The sequence below is a fragment of the Lupinus angustifolius genome, chromosome LG05 (assembly GCF_001865875.1).
Source record: "Lupinus angustifolius cultivar Tanjil chromosome LG05, LupAngTanjil_v1.0, whole genome shotgun sequence".
In the NCBI taxonomy this organism is placed as follows: Eukaryota; Viridiplantae; Streptophyta; class Magnoliopsida; order Fabales; family Fabaceae; genus Lupinus; species Lupinus angustifolius.
This window is the reverse complement of record NC_032013.1, coordinates 7,122,704-7,139,735: the sequence shown is the minus strand read 5'-3', so window position 1 is coordinate 7,139,735 and position 17,032 is coordinate 7,122,704. Positions and strand designations below refer to the sequence as shown.

General features: G+C 34.3%; 1 protein-coding gene across 3 annotated transcripts in view; it reads right to left on the bottom strand.

Moving 5' to 3' along the window:
• LOC109347598 overlaps positions 1–7,732 on the bottom strand; it is a 10,467-nt gene extending 2,735 nt beyond the window's left edge. Inside the window, exons 1-2 of one of the 3 annotated variants that reach the window (XM_019587530.1) lie at positions 7,411–7,732; positions 5,835–6,124 (exon numbers count right to left, since the gene is read on the bottom strand). In XM_019587530.1, the coding sequence (XP_019443075.1) occupies positions 5,858–6,124; positions 7,411–7,695 (552 nt within the window). In that variant the 5' untranslated portion in view covers positions 7,696–7,732 and the 3' untranslated portion in view covers positions 5,835–5,857. Of the gene's footprint in view, positions 1–5,602; positions 6,125–7,410 lie in introns of those variants that run through there. The other 2 variants (XM_019587531.1, XM_019587529.1) reach the window with 2 other exon arrangements.

Here is a 17,032-nt window from a genome sequence, read left to right as displayed (position 1 = left end):
AACTGATGAGTTATAATGTAATATGTTATATATATATATATGAACTGTTTTTCATATCTGAGTGTAATATTCTGAGTAAATCCACGCCGTCAATGAATTTATGTTCATTAGATGTCTTACTCTCTCTATTTTTCTTCTTTTCTATTGCTTGCTTTTCGGACGTGTGCTTGTCAGGTAGACAGCTTTGCTCAGATTTGGAGCTACCGTCCGTGATGTTCCAGGAGGGAGCATGAGGAAGAGGCAGTACCCTAGCGTTGGAGTTAGCCACTAGGAGTTGTTTATTATTTAATGTTTGTTGGCGATGATTAATATTCCCGCCTTTCTTGTTGGATTTTGTATATGTTAATGGCGATGTAGTTTCCGCCTTTGTTGATTTATTGTATATGTTTAGTGGCGATGTAGTTTCCGCCTTTGTTGATTTAGTTTGTATGAACTAAAGATGACTTAACCGTTTATATGCAATGTGTTATTCAGGAAATTGTGAATCAGGTTAAGTTATCATTCGATAACGATAAGTTGATTTTCCGCATTTGAGTTACTTAAAGTGATGTCCCGGAAAAGGAAGGTTTTAAAAGGACACAATTTTATACAATCTCTTCATTTCAAAAAAAAAATTTACCCATTTTTCTGCAATATTTTTGAGAAGTATTTTTCTGGGCGTTACAGTAGTTGCAATAGATTGATATTCAGCCTCTATAGAAGATCGTGCCACTTTTCTTTGTCTCTTGGACAACCATGAAACAGGATTGGCACCAACATATATAAAAAATGCAGAAGTTCATGTTCTATCATCAAGATTACGCCCCCCCCCCAGTCGAAGTTAAGTGTGAGCTTGAGATATCTTAGGATTCTTTTAAGTCGCTGATAATGGATTTGAGTTAGCTGATGCATGAATTGGGACAACTTGTTGATTGCAAATGATAGGTCATGTGTTGTGAGAGTTAAGTATTGCATGGCCTCTAGGATACTTCGAAATGTCTTAGCATCTATAGCAGCAGAGCCATCCTGCAACTTGAGAGGAGTGGAGGTACATAGTGGAATGCTTGTTGGCTTGGCTCCAGACATGTTGAACTTGTCCAAAAGATCATGGATGTAGCCATGTTGAGTGAAGAGAATACCTTCCTTTGATGGTATAAGTTCAATGCCTAGGAAGTAATGGGGAAAACCAAGATATTTAAGAGAGAATGTGGAGGATAATGCAGTCATGAACTGTTGGAGAAATGCAGCTTTGTTGCCAGCGAGTAAGAGATCATCAACATACACCAATAGGAAGGCTTGCACTCCATCTTTATTGTAGGTGAATAAGGAACAGTCACTGAGTCTGGTTTGAAATCTAGAATGCAGGACAAAATTCTGGAGAGAATCATGCTAGGCACGAGGTGCTTGCCTTAATCCATAGATTGGTTTCATTAATTTGCAAATATGAGTAGGGTACTCAGGATGGACAAAACCTGGTACATGGTGCCTGTAGATATCTTCAACTAGAGTGCCTTGTAAGAATGCATTATTGACATCACGTTGGTGCATAGACCAGCCACGATTGAGAGTAATTGTAAGAATTACCTTGACAATTGGTGAGAATGTTTCTTTGAAATTAATGTTAGGTTTTTGAGTGAATCCTTTTACAACTAGTCTGACCTTATATCTAGAGATGCTTCCATCATGATTTCTTTTGATTTTGAATAACCATTTATAACCAACTAGATTGTGAGCCATATCCCTTGGTACCAGAGTCCAACTACCATTCTTAAATAGAGCATCAAATTCCTCTGAGCAGGCTTGTCTCTAATGAGGAATTCTAAGGGCTTGAGTGATAGTGGATAGTTCAAGATTTCCAGGGAGATTGTGTTTGGTGGCAGCAAGTATTCTCTTAAGTTTGAAGATGTTGTGTTGAAATCTGGTGGTCATTGGATGACTTCTATTAGGATTGGTGGGAATTAATTTGTCATGGAGAGGAGGATGGAGAAGATGCATGTGGTTCAAATGAAGTTGTAGGTGGTGATGGATTAGGGGCTACTTCAAGGTTTATTGTTGATGGTGAAGGGTGAACGGGATGCAAGAAGGTTGCCACATGTGATGTAATAGTGACATGAATTAGTGTATGTATGGTGGAGTCTGGAGTAGGAGGAGTGGATGATGTAGTGTGTTTGGTGAGATCTTGGTATGGGCAGGAGTTTTCAATGAATTTCACATGTCTGGAGACATAGACATGATCGGATAAGGGGTCAAGGCACATACAGGCATGTCAGGAATGAGAGTAGCCAAGGAAGATGCAGGGAAGAGATCTTGGTTGTAGTTTATTATGAGTGTAAGACCTGATCCATGGGAAGCATAAGCAGCCAAAAGAATGCAATTTGTTGTAGTCAGGTGGTTTTTGGAATAAGACTTCAAAAGGTGATTTCATGTTTATGGCTAGAGTTGGCATTCTGTTGATTAAGTATGTTGTTGTGTGAAAAGCATAAGACCAAAACTTGGCTGGTAACTTGGCATAGTGCAATAATGATCTACCTATTTCGACAATATGTCTATGCCTTCTTTCTGTTGTACCATTTACTTCATGAGTATGAGGAGAGGTTAAGTGAACTATGCCATGTGTGGCTAAAAAGGTTTCAAGTTTTACAAATTCTCCTCCATTATCAAAAAAGAAAATGACAATAGGTAAATTAAAAAACTTTTCAACAATTGACTTGAATTGGATAAAAATTGTGAACACATCTGATTTATTTTTCATTGGATAAAGTCATACATATTTAGAATAATGATCAACAAATATCAAATAATAGGCAAAGCCATCTAAAGACCTAATAGGGGTTAGTCCCCAAACATCAGAATAAATGAGTTGTAATGGTTTATTACTTGTGAGGTGATGATTAGAGAAAGGGAGCTTGAGACTCTTAGCACAATGACATGAACTGCAATCATGTGAAGAAGAAAGCTTTATTGGAAGGAAAATGATGATAGGCTGCTAGATGCTTGGTTATTTTGGAGGAAGGGTGACCAAGTTTGTGATGCCATATGGAACCAGATTGAAGACTAGTAGTTAGTGCTTGATGAGAATATTGGATGATGGTAGATGGTATGTGATAGAGGTCTTGCCTAAGAAGTCCTTGCACTAGAGACTAACCCGACTTCAGATCATTGACAACAAAGTGATCAGAGAAGAATTCAACAAAGCAATTGTTAGATGACATAATTTAGAGTCTAACAATAGATTAGATTGAATACTAGGAACACATAAGACTTGATTTAGATATAATGGTTTAGTGTTGGTAGGAATAGAAGATTGGCCGATATGAGTAGTTTTCAAACCCGCGTCATCACCAACCATGACTTGGTCAGACCTTGGGTAAGAGTAGCCAAGGCCAATTGTTCAAGGTCATGTGTTACATGGTGAGATGCTCCGGTATTCAGGATCCAACTAGAGTTTTGCACAGTAGGCTGATGGTGTGTCATGTTAACTAAAGGTCTTTGTCCAAATTTCTTAGGATAGCCATGAATTTTGTAGCACTTTCTAGCCACATGACCAGGTTTCTCACAGTATTGACATATCACTTTAGAATTTGGAGTATGAGAATTGTGGTCCATGAGACTATGATATATAATGTGGGGCAAGAGAGAATTATTGTCCATGAGGCTGTTTATAGTACTGTTGGCCTTTGTTGTGTAGAGCTGCATTTGTTGTTGCAACAAGTGGTTCAGTGTTGTAGTTGATGTGACGAGATAGAATTGATTCAAAGTCCATAAGTTTCACATGAAGTTCAGCATAGTTGATAAGTGTTTCCCTACTGCAAAGAGCAGTACATATTTCTTTGTAGTCACTACTCAGTCCATTTAAGGTGTGAATCACCAGATCAGTGTTGTCAAGTAGGTGATCAATGATAAACAGTTCATTTGCAATGGCTTTAATTCCTTAGAGGTATGTAGCCATAAGTTGTGTGCCTTTGTTGAAAGTTGTGATGCATTGTTTGACAGCCATGATGCGAACACGTGATCGACTAACATACATGGTTTTGAGGATGTGTTAGGCTTGCTTGGCAGTTTTGACAGTGCCTAGATGAGTGACTACTATTATAGCCACAGAAGAAACAATAGCATGCAAGATCAGTTGATCTTGGCGTACCCAAAGGGTGAATGTAGGGTTGATATTGATAGCATGTGACTCCAAATGTTGTGAGGGATAGGACATGCTATCATCTATGTAATCTATGAGATCATATCCTGTTAAAAGTGACAGGAATTGAAGGCATTAGGCAGGATAATTGTCACCATCGAGTTTGATGGAGAATTGACAGCTTACATTGAGTGCAATTAGTTTGTCCATGGAGTTGGACGAATTGGTGAGTGGAACATGGTTGGTTTCTGAGATGGAGGAGCACATTGTGAGAGAGGAGACAGGATCAGAGGAGATAATTTTTTTTTTGTGTGGTTAAGCTATAGTAGCTCTTGATACCATGAAAAGTTTGTATTTTCCACTAATTGCTTTATGAATGAACAACAGATTAAATATATTACAAGAGAAGGTTTAAAAATGTAACCAAAACCTATAAATTAGGAGAAGATACAACCATAATTGAAGAGGGATTTATCTAGTTTATCTATGTTGTTGTTGTAGCATAACAATCTTGACTAGCCAGTTTATCTATGCTGTTTGTTGGAGCATAACAGCTTTGACTTGGTTTGTAAGTTATCTATTAAAGGCCATGTCAAAGTAACAGCAGAGAAACTCATAAATTTTGTGCAACAATGCTTAGTTATGCTACTGTTCATAAATCTCAAGATACTACTTTTTTATCTCTTTAAATATGCAACTCTTGTACAAGAGTTACATGAAACTCTAATCCTATGCAACCCCTGTTGCTATTCCATTGAGTGAAGGAAACCAAAGCCTACATTATGTGAAAGTTACACATTTCTTGAAAGAAAGAAATTGCAAAATTTCGATGCAACACTGTAATTCAGTGTCACGCTGTTAATATCAACCAAATCCTTGTGTGCAAGACTGCCTCCATAACAAAATATCATCTCTAGCTCCCAACTATCAATGGTGATGTTAGCTTGACCATAGTCACCATAGTTCTTTGTATTTTGTTGATCTATGTCATTTCTTTACAATAAATCTGCAATCTAAGCTTACATTCTGAGTACTACCTTTCAACATTGTATAATTGAGTGATCACACTGTCAGTTACTGAGTTCAATAAATCAATAAGATTCCTTCTCATTTTTGTAATTTTCTGTTTTTACTGCTATTTTTAAGGCTTTGGTTGCTGCTTCTTCCGGATTGCAAGGTTCCAGAAAGCAGCAAGAGGACATAAGTTAGGCTAATTTATCTTCATGATGCCAATTAGGGAAAGGTACAACAACTCAACACCTACATTGATATTTGACAAAGTTCTAGCCAGACTATCAAAACCTTCACCTTTTATCAAAACTTAGCACCGTTTAATACATTACAAATCATAACAAAGGCAGGGTTAAGGTACAGCAACTCAATACTTTCAAATTTACATGCTTAATTTTCGAATAATGGGAAAGGATATTCATATATAGACATTTCGTTAATGAAAGTGTGGGAATGTACTAAGGTATAAGATCATGCTGATTAAGGACAATTCACAAGCACATCCATGGTAACGATAATCACAATAACACATACTTGAGTAGAAAATGCAACTTTCCACGTACAACCACATATTTCAAGTTTTTGATCACATGAAATATTCTAGTGGAATCAGTACATAACTAAGTATACAATAACTATTCAAAACTAAATTACCTACATCCAGAGAGAAATCAGAAAAGCATAATTTAAACTGCAAGGTGAAAGAGTGTACATTGATTAATGATTCACCATCCATCAAACAGTTTGTTTGCGCTCGAATCCAGTTCCAGGGTCATCGTTGCTGGGGAAAACCTCCAGACCCGTGACTATGGCTTCTGGGGGGCCATGCCGACACCTCTGCACCATTTCCTGCACTACATCAGGGCTTCCAGAGAACAATGCCTCCACGGAACCATCCCTTCTATTGCGTACCCAACCCTTTAGCCCTAATTGCTTCGCATTATCAACTGTCCAGTTCCTGTAAAACACCCCCTGCACCCTCCCCATTATCATTACCCTCTCCTGCATATTCACCCAAGACAAGTATTATTTCTACAATCAATTAGGAAGAGTTAGGATGCATAACCCAAGTCACTTCTGATAATACTACATTATGAAACAGGAAGTTGTTGAAAATAATTGTTAAGACAACAGTTTGAGCTCAAAAGTTAAGATGCATGTGATGGGATGTGAAGAATTACATGTCAGAATTCAAAATCTTAACGCAACATATGAATATTCAACAATGGAGAGAACAAAAAATACTATGCATTGTTTGAATATTTTATACCATGGAATAGAATGTTGCATGTCCCCACCTTTCGCATAGGAGGAAAAAATATAGATACAGGATAGTATCAAACCAGTTCATCCATAAATAGAGAGTGAAATTAGAAGGTAAAAAGTGACAAACATACTTAAATGAACCGTGTACAACGTGCCACATAACTAGGCAATGAACCATGTACCGCATACCATGTAACTATGCAATGGAACATAGTATGTTTTCGTCAGCTTCAATTTCTTTACTTCTAACTTTCTATCAGTCTACACAGCACAAAGCTTAAGACAATGAGTCTATCGATCATTCTAACTATATACTTTTCACTTAATCAATTCTTAATCGTGTTTTCATTTATGGATTGTAAGTCACCTTATTTTTGTTACCAATTTTAAATATTTACACAACAACCAAGCCTTAGTTCCATTAGTGAAGTCGGCTACATGGATCAAACAACTCCATATGTTCTATCCTAAATTATGTCCATTGACAGAATATTGATCTATAAATCTTTTATAATCATATCACATACTTTTATTGACCTTCTTCTACCTCTAACATTTGACCAACCTCCATTTGATCAATCAATCCTAATCCTTACTATGCTTCTAACCAACACCTCCACACATTCCCAAACCATCTAAGACGTGACACTACTACCATTTTTTCTACCCGAGGAGAAACCCAAACTTTGTACCTAACTCTGAAGCATTGATACTTATATGATTATTATTATATTTTTAATTTTATATACACTTTATATGCATATTCAAATTTATTGTATCTTGCATTTTCACGATAAGCATATTGACGTATCGGTGCTTCAAAGCTCCGGAATATATATATTCATTCTTAATCGTATCTATTATTCACATTTCTTATTCCATTGAGTTTTACTACATAACATTTGATCTCATATAACAAATCTAAATATTAACACATGAAACAAAAAACATTTACTCAAATTAAAAGATATTAAAATTAATAATAAAAATAAAATTAACAATAAGCGTAGGATAGTGCGCACCGTTTTAGTGGATGAAGAGTCTTGCGGAGTGGTCATCGAAGAGAGAGGACGTGGAAGAGAAGATGAACAAGGTCGTAGAAAAGAAGAAAGAGGAGAAGAGAAAAGAGGACGATAGCGAAGCGGAAGAGGAAAATTAGAATAAGAAGCGTGAGGATTATTGAAATGGGAGAATCCAGAAACAACGCTGCAACTAGCCTTGGTCCTTATATTATTATTATTATTATGGTAACTCCGATATGCTTGGAATCTGGGTCGAACCCGAATCAGTGAACATGATAATGCCATTCGAGTAAATTGGAAGTTGAAGTGAAGCAGAGCCAATAGTGATTAATATCTTTTTTTCCTAGAATGGTTGAAAAGAAAAGGATTGGGCTCGGGCCCATAAAAAACAAACGTTTAAGTATCATAACCCATGGACTTTACGGATTAGAAAACCCATTTTGTTACCATGAAGATGAGGAATGTTGAGAGTGTTTTCTTCAATGTTATAAAATTTAAGTCGGACATACAAGTTAAATAGTCCAGTCATATTGAACGAAATCATAATATCATATTTAATTATATATATATAATTAATAAAAATCAGTGGGTAAAATACTTATCAATGTCATGTTTTGCATAATACAATGCATACACATAATTCAAAATTAAAGTTCTCCAAAATTGTGTATACTAGTGATGAATCTATGAAAATAAAAGTAAAAGTCATGCATAAGAAACATGACTTGTATAAATAAACTAAAAAGTTACACAAAATGTGTAATAAAATATTTAAACTACTTCACTCATGTAAAATTTTCTTAATACTTAGAAAATCAAATGAGTTTTAAATCATATATAAGTATACTTTTAATTATTTAGGTTGATTAAATCATGTATAAGTATTCTATCTTTGGTTTGATGTTCTAGGAGAATATCACAAGAAATGAATTATTGACAAATGATGATGTTTTGGGAGATCCAATTCCTCTAAACCAGTTGCATAAAATGCAAGAACTTTGCTACCAACCGCTCAAGTTGGGCACAAAGGTGGTTTTTGGAAGTGTCTTTTTGTTTAATTTATGTATATTCTACTAGAAAGCAACTCAAATACAACATATTCCTATCAAGCTATACTTCATTTTATCAAATAAGTTGTGAGCAATGTATTGAAACAAGTTCTATACGAAGTTGAAAAGGGTATTTTTGTCACAATATTTTATTAAATGACATGTGATATGCACATGACACTATCATTTAACGGTAAATTAAATGCAGGATAGTCAATGTAATGTGCATATACAAATGAGAGGAGGTTTGTGTAGGTGCAAAAAAGGGAGGGGTGATTCATGTAATTTCATTCAAACTCAGAGGAGGTATATGTAATTTACTCTTATATTTATACTCACGAGATAACAAATAATGGCATCAATTTTATAATACACAAATGCTCTATTTATAGAAGAATTTAGGAGGAATTGTTGGAGAAAATTGATCTATAACACCCTAAACATGTCAAGAGTGAAAATGAGACTAGGTTATAACATGAAGTAAAATGTGATACAAGTTAAATTTCTAACACTTGTACGCATGACATCTGTTTCTACCTTCCTGTTAGTTAAAGTAGGGTGTTAATGCAGCACAATGTGAGATTTCGTGTACTAGTCATGAAAGAATATCTTTTAGACATTGTGTACAAAAGAAATTAAATGACAGATTAAAATTCTATTAATTCTTGAACATAATCTCAATTGTTCACATGGGCCAAGTTCCTCTCCACTACAAGAGAAAAAAGTGTAGAAAAAATAAGATGAAAAATTAAAATGGTATGTCACTTCTTCCCTTTAAATGTTATATAATGACATTTTTACCATAAATATAAAGGGGAAAGCAAGAACTTGTATCCCTAGTAATGGAAATGATCTTTTTTTCCTATTCACGTAATTAGCTATATGGATGAGAAAAGAAGTCATTAGGTGTTGATTGGTGGTGAGAGATAAAGTAGTTCAGAAGAAGTAATAAATAGGTTCAAACCATTTAGCGATCCTTGAATGAATTAATTAGGCGAGACTGGGAGTCTCCTTTTTGTTTACTCCTCATATTTCCCCTTTAGTTTTGTTGATTTTCAACATTATGAGCATAACAAGAATTAGGATCAAGGACCATCAGAGATGAGAAATGTTCATTTTTCTAAATTTCTCTCTTCATTTATTCCACTCATTCATTTAACATGTTGGATTTAGGAAAATGAATTGCTAAAATTAAGTATAACTAGAGTAACTTAACTTAAATGTAAACAAATTCTTTTATCTTATTCTAATACAGTGAAAATATTTGATATAAATTTGAGGGATTGATTTGATGGAAAAGATCAAAACCAACAATTGAATTTAATTTTTGGGATCAAATTGATTGATTAACTTAATTTGACAATTCTATACACAATCAATAAAACTAAATTTCACCCTATAAATAAATAAGTTAAGAGTTAAATCCAAATTGTTACAGCAGCAAGTCAGCCATAGATATTAACGATGAAAGATAAATTAGGGCAAATTTATTGTACATGTTAATATTGAATGACATATTATATTAATACTACACCTTTTAAATTAATTATAATTTTAATATAATTTTTAGGAAGTTGTAAATGGTAGAGACGATTTCATATGAAATCTTGACCCAGTTTCAGAGGAACAAAATCATGCGTTTTTAATCAAATTCTGGCTGCAAGCAATGGATTTGTTTTCATTTTTGTTAAAGTCCTAGAGGCATGAATAGGAAAATTTACATAACTGGAATATTTTGAATTTTTATTACGGTTCTAGTGTAACTTTTTAAAATTTTATCGAGGTAATGTTGTTTTTATTGAACTATACTTTACATGTATGGGTTCATTTTTATTAATTTCCCCTCAACAAGACTCGTGCATGCCATGCACGAGTCATTTTTTTATACTTTTACTCACTTGGACTCGTGCCTGTAATGCATGAGTTCATTTCAATTTTTTTGCACCAAAAGTAAGTTGTGGATGGATTCCACGAGATCCACAGTAATTGTAGATAGGATGAACGATTTCCATGAGTCATGGATGGAGTACACGATTTCCTTGACTCATGGATATGGTTCACAAGTATTATGTGCCTTGAATTCTATATATATCGACATAAGCATTTGTGACGAAACACCTTAAACACATCACATACACACTCTCCCTACTTACTTCCTTATATTCATTGCTTATATTCTTTGCTTCTCCCTACTTATTTGCTTCTCTTCCTTGCTTATCATAAGGTAACCATATTATTTCCATAACTACAAGTATTATTATTATTATCAACAATATTATTATTATGAACATTACATATGATATTTATAGTTTGTTCTTTGATGTAGATGACTATCATAAGAGATATTGTTAGTGATTTCAGTGATGAGAGTGAGATTAAGTTAAATGGTGATGACGATAACATAACGTATGCTACTCCGCCTTGTTTTTTTGTGATACTAATTCTCAGTATGGTCGTGACTATCGACTAGGATAAACTACTTTAAGGAATGAGAATGATTTATTTGTTGGCATGCAATTTGATTCTAAAGAAGCAACACTTGATGTAATTAAACAATTTCATATTCATAACTCATTTGACTATACTGTTGTAGAGTAAAGGCCAGATAGATATGTTGCCCATTGTAAACATTTTGATTTGGGATGACAATGGCGAATTCGTGCATCTTTTAATGTAAAACATGGTGTTTGAGAAATTAAGAAAATTAATGGAACACATACTTGTATATCTATTGTTGTTTCTCAAGACCACACCAAACTAAACTCGCCATTCATTTCAACTGTATTATTAATTCGGTATCCGAAGATCCTGATATACAAATTAAGGTGCTTGTGAAAGAAGTTGTAAGTTATTTTAGATGTAGTGTAACCTATAGAAAGGCTTGGACAACGAAGCAATTAGCAATGAGTCGAATTTTTGGTGACTGGGAGGATTCATACAATGAATTACCACGTTGGATGAATGTTGTGTAGAACTTTGTCACAGGTATAATTGTCTGTTATGAAGCATCTCATTACTTTGTAGATGGTATTAAAGACCCTAGTAGTTTCATTCTTGATAGGATAGTCTGGGCTTTTAAGCCATGCATTGAAGGGCTTGCATATTGAAAACCAATTCTACAAGTATTTTGACCGAAAAATATACTAGAACATTGCTAGTAGCAAGTTCATAGGATGGTAACAAGTGTATCTTTCGAGTTGCCTTTGACATTGTTAAATGAAAAACAAAGGAAGTCTGAGAGTGGTTTTCACAACCTTCGAACTTTTATTACCCCACAATCGAACATATGTGTAATATCATATAGAGGTACAATTGTTGGGTGCAATTTGTACCTAGCTGCCCGGATGGTCTAATACTTAGTTAGTTCAATGTATTCGTCATCTTGCCAGCAATTTCAATAGGGAGTTTCGAGATTCTGATCTTAAAGATAAAGTTATTCAAATTTCAAAATTTCTCGCTCGTCCGGATGACGAAGAGAACGGTTCATTCCAGCGGTATATTTTACTTTCTTGGGTTTCTCGTTACTAATTTAGAATGAGGGTAAACTTAGATTACTTAATTTCAACCGAATTGATGAGTTAGATATTTAGAGAAGGAAAGAAACGGAGATTAGGTACCTTAGAATTGAATTTGAGGATGAATTACAAGATCAATTTGGGGGAAAAGACAAAATGCACTAGCTTAGGGTTTGTAAGACTGAGATGACAACTAAGAGGAAGTGAATTAGTTGTCTTAAATCTATGACATATTTTTCTGCAATTTTCAAAGTTAGTGGCATCGGAAAAGTTATACAAAAAAATATCAACTAAATTTTAGGAGATAAATGAGAAGAGAGTGCTCAGCGATTGTTATACTGGTTCACCTTCTTGTCTACCGAATGTTACATCCAGTACTCTTGCAGCACATGATATTTCTTCACTAGATATTAAGAGTAGTAATTACAAATTCTCACCCCGAGACTTCCTTGTACCTTGCTCACTCTCTAATACCCATGTCACTCTTTGGAAAACAATCTTTCCAAGTGACTCTATCCCCATTCTTATCACATCCTTGTGAAAGAAAGTATTTAAGCAATTTGAATGAAGAAAACCTTAACAATGACAAGGATTATCTTTACAAGATTTGAACACTATGATCTCTTGCAATCTGATAACTCTTTCTACACTTAGTAATAATTCTCAAAAGGTTTGAAAAACTTTGAAATCACACTTAAAGCAACTCTAGAAAATATAATCTGAAAGGTAAGAAGAAGTTATAGAAAAAGTGTTTCAGAAAATTTAGATTGTGCATATGAGTTGTTGTTGTGGATTATGAGTTTCAATGCCTTTAAATAGGCTTTCCAATCAGCCATAACACCTCTATGAAAAGGTAGTAATTTATTGGAATGAAACCATTTTGTTTGGGGTGAAAGCTATGCAGTTTGAATCTGAAAATCTGATGTAACAACTCTCAGTAATCGATTACAGCATCAACGTAATCGATTACCCAAACATTTTGTCCAACTGTGCAATTGATTATCACACAATGTAATCGATTACTCAAAGGATGTAATCGATTACTCAAACATTTTGTTCATCTGAGTAATTGATTACTCTAGTGTGTATTCGGTTACTCAAATATACTGTAACCTTGTAATCAGTTACTCAAAGGGAGTAATCGGTTACCCGATTCAGTTTTTGTTGGGTAACTTGTTTCTCACTCATGTAACATGTTACTTAGTCATAGTAACCTATGACACTATTTTGAAAATTGTTTTCATTTACACTTGTAGTTTTCAATTTTATTTTAAAATATTTTTTAGTATTACTACTATTTGTATATTATTGAGTATATGGCTAGAAGTGCCTATAGACTTAGACTCTAATTTCGTTGAAGCTTTATCTTCACTGTCTTCATAAATATTCTTCCTTTTCTTCATTATGTGATGTTGGTGTCTTTATCAAAACCATGTCAAGGTCAGAAGCAAGATCTTCTTCACAATCTCCCCCTTTTTTATGATGACAAACCAATATTTTCTTGACGGTGTAGTTTTCTGAGAGTAGCATACTTTGTGATATTTTGACATGACTTGAGTATGCTCCCCCTATTTTGTATGCTCCCCCTATTTTATATGTTCCCCCTTTGAGTTGGAGTTATGTGCCTGAAAGAATTTTAAACAGAAAATACACTCTCATAACTTTTACCCATTTTTGACTTCATCAAAAAGAAGAAAAGCCAAGAGTCCAACACACACAATATGTATATAGCAAACACAAATTTAACATAGCATATCAAAAAACTAGTAGATGTTCATACATTGTTCAAAATAGACCAGAAAAAACAACAAAAACAAATTGTCAACAATTACACAACATTACAAAGAGAAATCCTAGACAACAAATATTCTAAGACTCAGGCTTAATGCTATTGTCATCAAGGTCCAAGCTATTGATCTTATAGGACAGTCGTTGAACTTCAAATTGGACTTGTTGATTATGAGCATCAAGAGCATCCATCCGATTAGAGATGTAGTCTCGAAGAGAGAATAACTCGTCCATGATCATCTGATTGGTAGGCATGTCAGCAGATGAAGAAGAGTCAACATGAAATTCAGAAGGTTGATGTTTAGGAGGGTTAGAAGAGACATATGTAGTTGGATCAACAGGTGCAGTCTGTCTATCACTTTGTTGCTTATAGATCCTATCAATTGGATCTCGAAAGAAACCCATTTTGTGGATCACATCCACATCAATCTTACAATCGCATGCATCAAGTATGATTTTGGATTCACCAATAGTGGATACACCAAAATGCTCAAGTACGTTGGTTATGAAGATTGCATAAGGCAAGGGGCTGTGTGTTTCTCGTACAGACCACATTTGTCTCATTACTGTCAAAGCCCAATTGATTTGTAGTTCCATGTCATTAATTTTGGAATAATGGCATAGCGTAGAAAGTAATGAAGCAAACAATCTTCGAGATTGAGATTTCCTACAGCAAGGATATCTCTACTCTTTACAGTTTCACCTAAAGCCTGTTGCTTACGCATTTTGATTTCCAGTTTAGAGAATCTACACATAGAGTAGTAGAACTCTTTTTCTATCATAATTATGTCATTTGCATGCAAGACCAAAATATTTTATGCTAGTTTGAGAGGGTATATTACAACATATTGCACCAAAGGTTTTAACATCTAGAACAATTTCTTTTCCTTTCACAAGGGATGTTAAATGATTTTTCCTAAAGTTCAAATTGCAGTAAAATACTTTAACAAGTTTAGGATAGCAGACATTTCATTCTTCATAGAAATCAAAAAGATCTTGTTGCCTAAGTAGAATAGGGAAATGAAAATCTTCAAACTCAAAGTTACTAATATTACCATACTTAGGAGCAAAGATTGAGCGTCCAAGAAAAAGCTCCAAGAAGACTTTGCGTTGTTCATCATCTGCGAGAAGTCATGCCAAATCCAAGGATTACCCTCAAAAGATGAAGTACCTTTCTTCTTTTGAGACAAACTGGTACATTGCTTCTTAGCCCTTGATGATGGAGCCATGGATTGAAGTTTTGAAAGATTAGGTTTTGAGTGTTTGAGAGATTTGGGGATTTTTTATTTAGGCCACTAAACAAGAAATTTATGGAATTAAAGTGTTTAGAATTGAAAATGTGATATGAAATGACTAAAAAATCATGCAAATCAGAGCAAAAATGAAGTTTTTAGAGGAAAACTAGGGTAAACACGAAAAGAGGGGTTTGAGAAAGTAGAAGTGTCTGAAAAATGAGGAGGAAAACTTAAATACTGGTTTTAAAAATCATTTACTCAAAGTGAGTAATCAGTTACTCTCCAAAGTAATTGGTTACTGACCCCAAAATTTTGAATCTTCAGGCATACTGATGTCTGGTAATCGATTATTGACCCTATGTAATCGATTACATACCCAAAAGTTGAAATTTTTTAACAAAACTAAACAATTTTTAAGTTCAAGTAGGCATAAGATAAACATAATGAAGCAAACATATAATCATATATAAGCATTTAAGACAGGTAAGCTTCATCAAATATGCCTAATTCTCTTCTAAATTTATAGAAAGGTTCTTTTGCCAAAGGTTTAGTAAATATATCTGCTAGTTGGTCATTAGTATCAACAAATTCCCTAGACATATCTTTCTTTTGGACATGGTCCCTATGGAAGTGATGTCTTACATCTATGTGTTTGGTCCTAGATTGTATTACTGGATTATTTGTGATATTTATAGCACTAATATTGTCACATTTTAGGAGAATGTAACCTAAGTCTAAGCCATAATATCGTAATTGTTGTTTAAGCGACAATACTTGGGCACAACAACTACTTGCCGCTATGTATTCTGCTTCAACAATACTTAGGACAACACAGACTTGTTTCTTGCATGACCATGAGAATAGTGTATTTCCTAATATATGACAAGTACCACTTGTGCTTTCTCTCTTAGTTTTGCATCCCAAAAAATTCTGAATCTGAATATCCTACCAAATCACATATACTTCCTTTTGGATACCATAATCCAACGTCAGTTGTGCCTTTTAGTTATTTCATGATTCTTTTGACAGCAACTAAATGCGATTCTTTTGGTTTTGATTGATACTATGCACACAAATAGATACTAAACATTATATCAGGTCTACTGGCAGTTACATAAAGTAGGGAACCAATCATACCTCGATACTTTGATATGTCAATACTTTTTCCAGCTTCATTTGTATCAATGTATGTTTCAGAACTCATAGGAGTGGCTATTGGCTTGCAATCATCCATTTCAAATCTTTTCCGCAAGTCTCTACAGTATTTGGATTGACTTACAAAAATACTATCCTCGAGTTGTTTGATTTATAATCCAAGGAAATAATTTAACTTCCCCATCATGGACATTTCAAACTCCCCTTGCATCATTTTGCCAAAATCACTACACAAAATCTCATTAGTAGAACAAAAAATAATAGCATCTACATATATTTAAACAAGAAGAGTATGATAAATAATTTTCTTAAAAAAAAGTGTAGTGTCGATCTTTCCTTTGGTAAAACCTTTCTCCAGTAGAAAGTTTATTAGACGATCGTACCAAGTGCATGGAGCTTGCTTTAGGCCATATAGAGCTTTCTTTAGTTTGTATACATGATAAGGATATTTGTAGTCTTCAAAACCCGGAGGTTGTTCAACAAACACTTTTTCTTGTATATAACCATTAAGAAAAGCACTCTTTACGTCCATTTGATATAGTTGAAAATTTCGAGAACAAAAATACGCAAGTAATGATCCAATAGCTTTAAGTCTAGCAAAAAGAGCGAAGGTTTCATAAAAATTGATTCCTTCTTCTTGATTGTAGCCTTGTGCTACCAGTCGAGCTTTATTTCTAACAATAATTGCATTTTCATCTGATTTATTATGGAATACTCAACGAGTTCCTATAACATGCCTATTATTCGGTCTAGGAACAAGTTCCCAAACTTCATTTCTCTCAAACAGGTTTAACTCTTCATTCATAGCAAGAACCCAGTATTCACCCTCGATTGCATCAGCATACTTGGAAGGTTATATTTGAAAAATGAAGGACATGTT